The 13,855-nt window shown below is 45.0% G+C and overlaps 1 protein-coding gene across 1 annotated transcript in view; it reads right to left on the reverse strand.

Moving 5' to 3' along the window:
- The window catches only part of NECAB2 (N-terminal EF-hand calcium binding protein 2), a 92,004-nt gene that overhangs the window by 44,443 nt on the left and 33,706 nt on the right, over positions 1 to 13,855 (reverse strand). The window contains exon 3 of the mRNA XM_075715724.1: positions 5,647 to 5,755. Coding sequence (XP_075571839.1) covers positions 5,647 to 5,755 — 109 coding nt within the window. The remainder of the gene's footprint in view (positions 1 to 5,646; positions 5,756 to 13,855) is intronic.

Raw genomic sequence — 13,855 nt, forward strand, 5'->3', positions numbered from 1 at the left:
AAGTTATGAAGTAAAATTCATCCATGCTAGCTATCAGGCCAATTTTGAGAGATTTTAAGCCTTGCAAATAATGCCCTGATGATGTCTGCAGAGGGCAGAAATCAGACAAGACCTGGGGGGATTTTTCCCAGCTGAGTTAGAGGAGGAAGAGGACAGGGGAGGCCAGGCAGGAGGAGCACACACTGCTGTGCTCCCTCCCTCTCCTTAGAGGCCTCGGCACTGGCACCAACGCTCTGCAAGCCCGCCTCCAGCTGGAAACACACACCGTAACCAGCAAGTCACAACTGCAGGAGACATCTCGCTCCTGCTCGTATCCCTCATTAGTGCTAACACAATCTTAACAGCTTCTCGTGCGCAATTAACAACCACTGAAATATAGACTTGTCCCTCCTCGTTTGCTCTGCTTCCCTCAACCTTAAATAAGCAGCACTTGCAGCCAGGCCCTGAGTGGAGCAGCCGTCCCAGCTGTGACTGCCCACGGCTGGACAGACCTCAGCCAGCTTTGCTTTGCCAGGCAGCAGATCGCCCCCACCAGAAGCTACGCTCGGGATTGCAGCTGTTTAAACACCCCGCACAGGTCCAGGTACACCCCATCTCCCTGCAAAAGCTCCCATCCAAAGCTCCCACCCTGTCCACACTGGCATTGCAGGTCTCTTGAAATGCTCGAGCTGAATCTACCACTGGAAGCAGCACAGCTGTTCCAGCACAGCGCTCTCCGGCTGACACGCTCTGCTTCGCAGAGGGGTTAATTAGCGCAGGCAGCGTACTTCATCAGCATCGTTACCTGCTTCCAGGGTGGCCCTGAGCAGTTCTGACTCCCCTGGCTCTGGGGTTGAACGCAGCACTCAGGTTGGTGGCTGCCCTGACTGCACCCCGCTACATCCCTGCACCCCAAAGCAACCCCAAATTACTCTGGTTCATAATACAGCTCCCTGTAGTATCTGAGCAGCTGAGTGGTCAGGAAGGAAGGTGACTCCGTGTTTCCAGGAAGGATGTTGTTCAGCATCCAAAGGTTCACTTTTTCCCAGCCATCCCCCATCATTGTCCCTCCAAGTACAGCCCTACGTAACCACCACAAAGGGCAGGAGACGGCAGGCTGCCAAGTGCGGTACAGGCTGGAAAACCCGATCGTCTTCAGTTCTCCATTTGTCACAATCCTCCAGCAAAAGTGACAGGCTGGGGAAGCTGTGAAGGGCTTCTGAGAAGAGATACTGCTTCTGTTAATTATCCTACACGCACACTCCAACCTTTTCTAGTGTTTGCCACTGGAGAGAAGTGCTCATTTGGAGGGGGCGAGCAATTAAAAGAATAGCTATAAGCCTAGCAAAGAGATAATAAATGACAGAGCAGTGGAATGCTAATGCCATGTTCTTGGCTCCTTGCAAATGGACTCATACAGCTCATCGGAGAAGTCCTGCTCCCCTGAGCAGATGTCTCCCCAGAGGATTGTCCTCTGTAGCTATGAAATGTATGAGATAGAAAGGGAATTTTTTAAATCCCCTGCCAGGACTAGACTAGTTTGGTCATCAGCCATGTCTGACCTCTCCCTGCTTTCACAAGGACTGAGAGGTGCTCCTTTCTTCCGAGGGGATGCAGAGCGGGTGTAAGCACTGGCCCAGGGAGCTCTTTGTCTGTTGGTCAGACAAAGCAAGTTTTGTCCAGTAGCAAAGTAACATTTTGAGAGGGTTTCATCTGGTCACTCATGACCCTAAAACTGTTTGACTTTCCATTTGCAATTACTTTTTCCTTTTAAAGTTGATACATATCGTTAGAAAAGGTAACAAAAGGTGTAGATAATTCTGCAAATATAACAGGATTTCCCAGGTGAGCATCAATCTAATGTTTTATAAAGCCCTGATCTGCCACTAAACCAAATTATATACATATTTAAGTATGTGTGTGTACATATACACATAATTTGTTCAATTCCAGTAGCACTGTTATTAATAGTAACGTATGATTACCTCCCCATTAATCTTCAGGCAGCTCCCCATAAAGCACTGCTGAAACCTCCTGAAATAGCAGCTAAAACCAATAATGAAAAACCACCTAGCAACGTCTTGCTTTTGCCTCCTGCTCTGCCTGGGAGGAGGGAAGGAGGGCAGCCAGTGTAAGCAATGGAGAGAAAAGTGCCATTTGATCATCGTTTTTATATAACAGCAGGTTTGTGAATATAATTTTGTCAAAAAAAGGATTGAAATATGTGACACATTTTGCACATTCCTTCTGCCAGATGAAATGACCAGCAATGATGGGACTTACAGGGCAGTCCTCGCACCCTGCCGTGGATGGCAGGTTCTCTTATGGAGATGTTTGGTAATAAAACCCCGGGGTGGGTCTCTGGAGCCCATGTCTGCCACACCACATAATTAACTTCCTAGAGACACTTACTTCCCAGGCGGTCAGGAAGAAAGAAGGAGCCTCATTAATGCCCCTGGGTTATGCTGGGGTACCTCATTTCAGTTAAGCATCCTCCTAACCGCACCTTGCTGCCAATAAGGTGTTTTGCTGGAGACAGAAGCACACACTGCTCCAGCCACAGCATGTTGTGACTGACTCCCAGCAGCAGCACAGCTACTCCTGCATCTGTAACCAACCTCATCTTTCCACTCATCTGTCCAACTTTTCTCCTTTCCACCATCTTCCCAAATAAAGCAAGACAAGAAACGGGTACAGATATTCATTTTGTCTACTCCAGTAAGGCAGTTCCCTGCTCCTAAAAATACTCCAGGAAATTGAATCAACATTTTGTAATTTGGCTGGTAACAGCAATTACTAATAATCAGCAGGAACATAATTTTCTTCATTTTCTACTCTAGCTGTAACGTAATTTCAGTAACAAACTTCATTTTGCACACTAAACAAACATGATGGGCAATATGAGAAAAACACAGAGATAAAATGTAATATCAAAAAACAGCTTTAAAAATAGATAAACTTCAATCAAATAGAAAATAATCGTCATTCAAACAGCCTTTTGGAAAGATAAAGTTACTATTGTTCCTATGTTCCCCTGTAAAATGGAAAAATGAAAGCTCCACTCCACTCTTGCTCAGTGGTAGCAGCACTTGAAATTGCAACCCTGGTGCTCAGGCATGCAGGAGGCTGGAAGCAGCATCCTTCCTGCCTCACCGCCCACAGACCCGCCAATTTACTGTGAGGGGTACAAAAGACTGGGCAAGGTGAAGCGCACACACGCAGCTTGAAGGACTGTACTAGATGCAAGACTGCAGTCAAGCAAACTACTTGTTTCATAGTGAAAAGCACTTTTGCAGAAGGAAGCCCGGCTCTGAAATAGGTTTTTGGAGACTGAGAGAGATCTTGCAGATAAAAAACAAGGAATAGTTTCTTCCCCTAACTTGATAAATTTGCTGTAGGTGTCTATGCTTTCCAAATCAATAAGCAAGTGCCAATTTCATGCAAGGATTTAACTTGGAAGGGTGACCAAATCATTGCTTTTCCTTCCAGCCAAGAACAGCAGATGCTACACTGCTCTGTGCAAGTATCAGTCCCTAACAGGTATTGATGACTGACTCAAGCCAGCTTGGCAAAAGAAAAATACTACTGAATTGTGGGAACTCTTGCCACGCTCAGGAGCTGCTCAGCGAGACCCCACTTGGCAGCAGCACTGTTGTATGACATTTAGAAATGACACATTTTCTCTCAGTCCAGTTTAGAAGACACCCCTTGCTAAAGCTCAGAGCAAGCTGCAGATTCTCTACAATCCCCAAGCAAAAATCAACTGCAATCCAATTTCCCATTTCAAGAGGGTCAGAAGAAACTGCCACACACTAACCCCCATAACACCCTAGTTTACACATCAGCTGTCTGCATCCTTTCAAAGGCCAGATGAAAGTTGGTAAGCTCAGGCAATGCTATAAATTGTTTCAGAAGAGAGGCAGGAGAACACCCAAGTCCCAGATTCTATAGAGATCCCACCCAGGAGCATAGCCTGGAGCCAAGGAACAGTGCCACAAAGCATAAGGCAGCATCTAGTGCCTATTGAAGAGGAACCATTGGAAGGGACAGATCATTCTCAGCTAATTTTAGCAACAAGATCGCTTAAATTCCTTTGATTCAGTGAACAGTATATAGCAAGCTGGTCTTTGGCATTTCAGATCTTGGAATAAACTTTGGGAAGTACACACATTGGAAAGAGGATTTTGAGAAACCTCAAATTTACTTTGCTTTCAGAAATGTCTTCAGCAGCAGCCCCTGTACTGGGTTGATGAGTTTTACATCTGCTGCTTTGGTGCCAGTGCACTCTGGAGCAACCACTGCTTTCCAGGGGATATTTTGGATGTGTGGCAAAGCATGCACCACTCACATGGGCAAGACTCGATCTACCTGTTGCCAAAAGGCTCTATAATTAAGCAGACTATTATTTTTTTAAGCACTTATTGCAAGACTTCTAATTTGAAATTGGATTCTCTTTTCATCTGCTTTTTGGACAGACTTTTTCTCTCAAGAGGAATAAGAGTCACACTGGAATATGATGCAAAGCTGGCTTTCCAAACAGCCTAAACTACTCAGGCTTTTGAAGACGGCTTCCTCTTGGAAAGAGAAAACCCACCAGTGGGCTGCGTCTTTTGCGCTGGTGCCCAGCACTGTCACTAGCTGCTGGCAAGGAGGGCTCCCTCCGGGACCCTGCAGACCCCCTGGCTTCATGCTGATCCCAAACACCGCCCCGCCCGTGCCAGACACTTGTCAGGGAGCTCACAAACGCCTCAGACCTCCCCAAAGGCAAGGGCAGTCAGGGGGGTGCTGAGGGAGAGACAACAAAGGCAGGCGAGGGGCTGCTAACGAGTTTGTCACCTTGATAGCTCAGCGCAGCCTGCAAAAGCTTGATTCTCAGCGAGAGCAGTCAGGTGCCATATTTAGTGTCAGCTTTGATGCAACATAAAACAAAAGCGCACCTAGAGCCCTCCTCTACCATCATTTTTCCCTGCTGCTACTGCAGCTGCGATGCAGAGACGGCAGTGCTGCTCGTCGATCCGCCCACTTGCCCTTGCTGCCTTGCCTGGGCTTTGTACAGACAGAAACACAGCCACATGGGCAAAGCATCCGCAACAGCGGTTGCAGGGCTTGGGCTGGCCTCTGTGCAGCTGAATTCCACCTTGAAGAGGCAGCGGCTCGTTTCTATTCAGTGCTAGAGCGATCACTGCACCAGGGGATATTTTGGACAGGAGGTAAAGCAGGCATGGTCCAAATGCAGGGGATACAAGGAGACAAGACCACAAATCATTCCAGTTTGTTGTGTGTAAAACAGCTGGATAGGACAATGCTTACAGAGATTCACACTGTTAGCTTTTATAGCACAGCAAAGCTTTTAGATAAAGTGGAAAAGCTGAAGAACCATTTAAATGCCCTCATGGGTAAAGACTAAGCATCATTTCAGATGCTGTAAAGATCAGGTTGCACTAAAGAAAATGGCCTGAAAAAAACACCAAGACAAAAGAAGTCATAGTGGCCATCACAATGAGACATAAACCAAGCAGAAATGGAGATTTTGCAAAGTTTTGCGAAGCGAGTTGCACCCCTGCAGCCTCTGTGGTGCTTAGCTCTGCAGAGCAGCGCTACCCCTGCACACTAACGCTGTGATCCAAAGGCTCTGTGAAACAGGGATTGTCAGCACAGGGAACTTACTTGGTGTTGTCTGAGTCAATGGTATGAAAGAGCTTCTCAAGTTCTTCTTCGTTGAGCGTCCCATCAGAAAAAAAGGCCTGGAACTCCTCCAGGGACAGCTTCCCATCATCTGCAAACAACACCACAGCCGCCATTAGGGAACAGGCAAAGCAAGGGGCACAGCGACTGCAAATCAAGAGTTACGTTCAGATTTAAAGATTCAGACCAAAAATTATCTCAGAGTGGTTCTGCAGAACTGGTCCTCAACCAGTGCAGAGCCTAATGGCCACAGGGTAGGACCTGGCAGCTCTGGCAGCACTGGAGCCAGGTGAAGCTTCACTGCTCCTGGGTATGGATGCATTGGTCATTAGCAACTAATTGGGCTATTAACCCAAAGCATGACTCAAGCCTAAAGAGGAAAAGCTTCATCCTAAAACTGAATCACATTTAAGAAATTATGGAGCATTTTGTCTGCCATATGTACAAATGGTGCAGGATGCTCATTAAGGGACGTAGAATAGATAGGAGAAGGCCCAGGGCTGGAATTAATGACAGACCCAGCAGCATCTTTTGCCATCTCCACCCAGCTGCTTCTTCTCCAACACAGTGCATCTCCCAGTTCTGGACAGAAATGCGAAATAGCAGCTACCAAGCATAACAAGACACATCTTGCTTCAGTTGTCAACTGTTTAAACACACAAGACTGTGTCCCCTTAATGTTGTGCCTTTACTTCTAAAGGGACCTGATGATGCACAGAATCCATCTGCCCAGCCATATGGGCTACAGCTTGCTGGGTACCTTTTGGCAAACCTACCAACACGCGAAGGAGTCACAAGACAGAGGTTAATAATGTTCTCCTAGGCACCTAGAGGGGAACTTGCTGTAAGGTTCTTGTTCAAGCTGCTGACACTGCTCTGGTGTGCAGCAGTGCCTAGGGGGGGAATAACTATTCCTGTTCACGTACTATTTAGAGTCTTTCCATTCATATCCACAGAAGATTCATAGACTGGAAATGCTGTCTACTTTGCAGTAGGAGAATGTATCATTTATTATTTAATCAAATCGATTATAAACCCTGTTGCTTCTCTTTCAGGAAATGATGCTAGAGGACAAAAGTAGCCGACTTACCACATACACATCAATATTTCTTCCCCAAACTAAGTAAGTCTGCTGCTTCTAAAACATACCTGCATTGCCAAATGGTAACCCAGTTTCCCTTGCCTGACACAGACAGATTTAGACCAGTGATAAACTAAGTCCAAGATACTTATTTAATTGGCAATTATGAAAGGAACACAGCAGGACAACAAAATCTACAGCAACACTGGGTGAAAAGGGTATCATTGTCAGAGCACCACAATGGCTATAGAGAGTGCCCAGCTGCCTATATTGTTTTCCTGTGTTCCTTCCCCAAAATGTGACCTCTTTGCAGCAGGCAGGGTGCAGAATACCAATGCACAGCTCAGAGGACGGGTCCCAGATTTCCTGTCTGTTTCTGATTACAGAAAAATAAAGCATCTGGCAGGAGGAAAATACTTCAACAAGTATCTATTGCTTGAAGCATCCCATCAGTGTCACCTGGAGGCTAACGCAGTGGTGACACTCTTTAGCTCAAGCAGATAAAAGACTGTGCCCGGAGCAAGAGCCCCATCCACACCATCCATCTCCACCTCTGCATATTGCACAACTGGATAAGAAACTTCCATCCCAGTGCTCCTATTTATGCAGTATCCTAGCCAAGATCAAGGTCTGGTTTCCTCTGATCCTGACTGGCAATGAATATATGTCTTCAAGCATCAAGATCAAAAGGATAACAGCATTCTATCCCACGAGGGATAAACAGTTCTTTATCTAGGGTACAATTCCTGCAAACCTTAAATCAGTGCTTGTTTACCTCAAAATTGTCCTTCCACAGAGAGGACAGGCAGAATTAAATTCCCAGGAAAGTCACATAAATCAACTTACTGGGAAGAAGAAATTGTAAAAACAAGTGATTTTTTCCAGTAAAGTACTTTAATCCAAAATTACCATTCACTCACCTCCAAAAGACACAAACGTGTTTCTCTCAACATTTAGGGAAAAAGCCTTTTTCCTTTACCTAGTTTATATATTATAACTTGTCTCTTTCATTTCATTCTTGCTTGAGTTTTTTTGAGTAACACATGCCAGACTGCATTTTGAAGCAGCCTCTGAAACATTGGTGTTTAAAATCTGTGCCAAAATACTGCTCTGACTCCTATCTCGCAGCCTCCAGAGATGCAGGTGAGAACAGGGAGGCAGGTACCAATATTTTTTTGGCATTTAACAGCACAAAGTAATACTGAATGGGTGAAGGATATAGAAGAAGAAGGAGGTGACAGTGAATTTTATTTAATTTTTGTTGTTTGGAGACCCCACGGAACTGGTTGGCCCCTGGCAGGAATTTGAATAGAAGTACAAATTTTACTCATAAACAGTGCTCGAGACGTTCATCCCCCAATAAATAACACCATAAAGTACCAGTCAGCTTAAAGCTGATTGTTATTTAATACAAGCTGGAATACTTGTCTGCAAACACACAAAGCAAAAGCCTTCCAGAGTAACAAGATAATCCTTGAGCTGCGTATCTATAATTGTGAAACAGCCTGAAAGCTGCACTTTGCTGGAGCCTAGCAGGCAAGGAAGCCTTCAGGGAACTCTGGTGATAAGGGGAGACAGGCCAGGCTGCGATTTGGCAGTTAAAATTAAAACAGTACAAAATCCTGGGCAAGGAGGATTGACCACAACATTACTGACACCAGGTCCACCTGCTGGCGGGTGCTGTGATAAGAGCTGATGGAGACGCTGTGCTCCAGGAGCAGCTTTATCAGGAAACACACAGGAAAGCAAGCTTTTTCTGAAAGCAGAAGTGTCTGCGCTCATCAAAGGATGGATAAGACTTCCTGAAACCTGCTTTTTGCTGAAAGCTCCTGGGTGCGAGAGATACAAATTCTCCAAATGAACTGCCAGGCGTCATACCAGAGTGGCAGCGTCAATCGTACGGTTCGACTTCACCCATGCCCTGCTCTGTAGGAGCTCATCTGGGGACACTTCAGCCCTAGGTAGCTACTTTTGATAGGAAGGATAATAGAAAAATTGAGATTCCACACCAAATATCACTAAACAAAATAACGCTTCCATCAGTTTTACGATCTAGAGAAGTCTTTGTGACTTTCATGTTGATGAGCACACTAAAGGCAGATAACCTTCTCTCACCTTTTCACCTCCCTCCCCTCTAAACCCAGTACCTGAAGTCAACACCTAAGCTGGCAGCAAGGATAAATGCCGCCAACTAGAAGTTGCATATGTTGGCACTGATTGGCTGACAAAAGAGATAATCAAGCCACAGCTATTCTGCCATAATTTATTCCTGAGAGAGAAATGTTCATTTTACTCTAGCTTTTCAAAATAATTCAATCACAGGCAAAGACCAAAGCAAATTACCGGCCAAACAGAGTTATCAAAGTTAAAACTAACCAAAGAGAGAAAGATATAATGGAGAACATCAGGAAGCCCCAACTGGGATTTTATTATTGCTCCATTTGCCATTGTGAGAATCTGAGGAGTCTAGAGGTGACTTTTATGCCTTCTAACTTGCACAGTTGGGCTGTTCTCACCTGCTAACACAGCCAGGGGAAAAATCAAACTAAGATCATAAATTGTCCAAAATATAGGAAATCCGATGGCTGAGTTTTTGGAAATTCACTCAGTGATACAAATAGCTTAAAGCATCTACAAAATAAGGTCACTGTTCTGAGCCTGAGTTTGCTAAATCTGTTTTCAATTGCATCAGGTTGAGACTGCTCATATATTTTCTAGCTATATTATCATAGAATCATAGAATTATAGAATGCTTTGGGTTGGAAGGGACCTTTAGAGGTCATCTAGCCCAACCCCCCTGCAGTGAGCAGGGACAGCTTTAACTAGATCAGGTTGCTCAGACCCCCGTCCAACCTCACCTTGAATGTTGCCAGGGATGGGGCCTCCACTGCCTCTCTGGGCAACCTATTCCAGTGCTTGACCACCCTCATTGTAAAAAACTTCTTTCTAATGTCTAGTCTAAATCTATTCTTCTTTAGTTTAAATCCATTATTCCTTGAATATATTTCATTACTTATTTTTGTTATTCTATGAGTTCTAAAATGCCTTAAGCCCTGCTTAGTGTGCAAATGCCAGCAGAGCTACAGGTAAGCAAACTGGATTTTATTGTGGCCTGTGAATAAAAATGACGACTGCATTTTTTTCTTATTTCTTAGGAGTGTGTGTGCTGATACATGAGCCAGCGAGAACATTTACTGGCTTCTAACCTGGACCCTTCATCCAGGAAGTCAGTGGGAGAAGCTTTATTCATTTAAATGAAGATGGATAGAAACTTGAGTTTTCAGTCCTGAGCTGTTAGGAAAAATTACCTCCAGGTCCACAGATCTGATCTGTGATGGATCTGAAAGATGCAGATTGGACACTAAATGTGAGACCTCAAAATACCCCTTTTAACAGAGTTTTTAATCTGCAAAACCTGCCTCAAAAGCTGGATGTTCTCCATGTTCAAGCAGCTGGACCCATTTTGGGATTTCTGCAGTGGGACTGCACTGACAGGGATGTCCTGGGCAGGCAGTCCATCACTTACCACCCTGTTTCCCTGTGCCATGGCTCTGACTGTAACACAGATACACCCAGAGGTACCAGGAACTGCACCCTGAGAATCAGTTGCGAGGGAAAGTCATACTGAACAGGGGAAAGGATAATGAAGCAAATAGGCTCCTAAGCCTGGAGAAAGATGTTTCATCTGCCATTTTCAGAAGAATTTGGTGTGGGGTTTTTTTAGACCATTTATTTTTACCTAGATGCTGTCCTGATGAGTGTTGTGATGTCCTCCAACATCTTAACCTTAGGCTTTGGGGAGGCTGCTGGAGGATTCCAAATCAGGCTTGCTGAGCTGCCACTCTCATGGGAAGCTCATGGGCCATGTCCCCTGCATCACCGAATGGCTGTGACTGTGCCTGGCATGGCATCGCACAACCTTTCTGCTGGCTGAAGAAGGCATGTGTTCGCTGCAGCCCCTGATCTGCTCCCAAAGTCATCGGCAGCCAGCTGAAAATTATCCACCCACTTTGACTCCAGTATCACAGCGTTACTTCGGGGGCAATTGAATTTAGTTGGAAGCAGGCCTGTTGATTCACCTCCAGCTTTGGCTGAAGCTGCAAAGCCACAGGAGCTCTGCATGAGAAGCACAGCCCACGTTTCGGTGGCTCCTTACAAGGATGGTACCGTTGCCACTGGAATGGAGCCCCTGCAAAAGTCTTTGCTAATGTAACACACATTGTTAAAAGGAAATTACTACAATTATAGTAGGAATTTATACTACTGCAATTATAGGAATTTAAGGAATGACTCAAAAAACACCTTTTTTTTTTTAAATGACCAGCCCAGGTCTTTTCACAACATCTGCACGGATAACCTGAGAGACAGATTGATGTTTCCATCACAGCTGATAATCTCTGTTTGAAACACTCCTATGCGTTTCCTAATGCCGGCTGGGATTGCTGATGGGACTGACCGGCTGATAGTGGCACGGGAATGCAAAGGCTGGCCCAGAAGAAGCCACAGTTTCCCATACAGACAAAGCCAGGGATTGAACTTCAGGAGCTGGGGTTTTGCTTACTCAACTCATTGGAAAACAGTTGATAAATGCTCCTCTTCTTGCCACTGACACGGTTTCAAGGTGGTGTCTCCTATCTTCTGCCAGTGACCCCACCACAGTTCCCATGAGCATAATCCACAGCACTCCTTGCTCCGGGGCAGGCTGTGCACGTGCATCAGAGCCCAGTGGCAAATGCCACATGCAGCTCTGCTTTCAGCATCACCGTTTTCTTTTTGCCGTGTGTTAACACAAACCTTTGGGATTTTTTATCTTCCCGAAACGTCTTTGCTTCCTATGCTCAGACGAGGCCTTATAGAGACATAAGTTGCACATAGCAAATGAAAGAGTATCTCTTAAGAAGTCAGCCAATACCCCTTCCTCGTCATTTACCCGAGTATTAAAGATCAGCTTTTCAGTAATTTGAAGGTACTTCTCTCTGCATCAAAGCACAGAGTTCATCAATTTTGGTCTTTTTCTTTCTGCTCTGCAGCAGGTGATGCAGTTTTGTGGCATGACTGGAACTGGTACATATTCAAAATCCTTCATGAGCACTGATATAGCAGGACTGAAGCTCCTTTTTGTGCCAGGGATAACCTTTTCATTTCCATTAAAAAAGGGGGAAAAGTGACTTTCATTTCAAAATGACCACATCAGGCAGCATAAGATGTTGAGGAGTTACTTAAAGCCTGGTTCTTGTCTAGGATGATGAGTATGCATGTACCAAGCAGATGATGTCTGGCAATCTTCCCTGTAGGACTTGGCCTGGGGAAAAGTAGGGATTTCCATTGTAGTCAGAAACCTGCACCTCATTCTCACCAGAAATAGCCTGGGCATCCAGCAATGTCCATTAACATGCCAGGATTTTCCCCAAGCTTCTCAGCTTTTATCACCAAATCAAGCCTTTTGTCATCCTAGAATTAGGAGTAATTTTGAAATTATTTTTAATAGCAGCTATAGATAGATATCAAATGTAGGCCAGCAGGCAGGGAGATATGCAGGAGTGATATAGCACATCTTCTCCCACTGCCTTTTGTGAAGGCTCTACTTTTTTTCAGTTTCCCAGATAATCCTCACCCTGCTGTAATGAGCTGATTTAATTTCTTTTTTTTTTTTTTTTTTTTTTTCCTGCACTCACCCAATATATTGACTTTGGATGTTTTATCACAGCTATTTAGGAATGTCTTCCAAAGAAATTCCCAGTTCTTTACAAATTAAATGCTGGGATCAGACTTCCCCAGGGTGCAAATAGCCTGGCCAGGTTCAATGCAATTGCTGCTTAATAGAGGCTATAACAAACCCTACCCGAACATTTAGAAGAGGATACAGAGATGCCAGCAGTCCACAAAGCTTTCTTAACCCACCATTTTCCTATGGAAAACAGGAGGTAACCTGTTTCAGTCTTTCTCACACTAATTAGATTTCTTTTCTTGCAATTTAAAAAGAAAATGAATGTCAACTGCCAATTTCAATACGATTGCTTCACAACTATAGTGGCACAAGAAAATGCTGAGTCAGCCCCTCCATGTGCTGCTGCTCTGTAATATGTTACGAAAACCGCAGGTGATCTGGCCCCCGGGACACTTCGTACATGAACATGTTGGGCTAGCTCAGGGCAGACTAGCGGGAAAACATTTGGGAGAAGAAACCGTAGCTTGCAGTAAGCAACCTCCTGGTAAACAGTTCATGTTAAGAGCAATTCCTGAACTCTCAATGCCTGCCTTTGGGCTCCAGCCTGGGCAGCCGAGAGGGGCCGGAGGGGAGGCATCCCGGGTGGATGCACACCAAGGGTATTTACTGGTCAGTGTGGTAGCACACAGGAGACCTCAGGGCTCCTCTGGGCTAAATACCATAAATATATTGCATGTAATAAATAAATAAAGAGATTGGGGACATACCTTCTCTCCACCTTCTTCACTCTCCCTCATCATGAGATGTCCATTTCCAAGCTGCTGCAGCCATCAGCAGACCCAGCTTAGTTCCAGACATACAACTGCCACTGCCTCTCAGTTATTTTTCATCTTAGTTGGCCTCAGCCTGTCTCCTCTATATTGGGTGCTATTAAATGGCTGACTGACTTTGAACAACCATAGCTTTTTAGCACCTTTGATTTATTTGCCCATTCAAACTGTTTCCCCTGAGAGTTACACAAGCACAAGCCACCACAGCAAAGCAGCAGATTCCTGTACAGAGCTTGCAACCTCCTGACCCAAAGAGCCCAGTTCTCTCTCCCAAAGGCTTTGATTCTCCACATATTCAAACAACTGCCTTGCTCTCTCCATCATTACTCAGCCCCATCCTTCTCTATCATCCCAAATGTTGTCTTCCTTCTCCATTAATGTGCCTTTAGCATCTTCCCTCTCCACACTTCCCACCTTCTTTTCCTTTTTGAACTCTTGGATGTAACATGCAATGACATTGTAGATACAGTTGTACAAAACTAGGACTTCTGGTTTAGAGGGGACTGTATGGAGAGAAGTGGCTGAAACATCATCAACCTTTGATCCCTACCACTTGATCCCCAAAATTTCCCAGGCAGACTTATTGCAGACCTCTTCTCTAGTCACCCACCT

This window comes from Pelecanus crispus, chromosome 8 (assembly GCF_030463565.1).
Source record: "Pelecanus crispus isolate bPelCri1 chromosome 8, bPelCri1.pri, whole genome shotgun sequence".
NCBI lineage: Eukaryota > Metazoa > Chordata > Aves > Pelecaniformes > Pelecanidae > Pelecanus > Pelecanus crispus.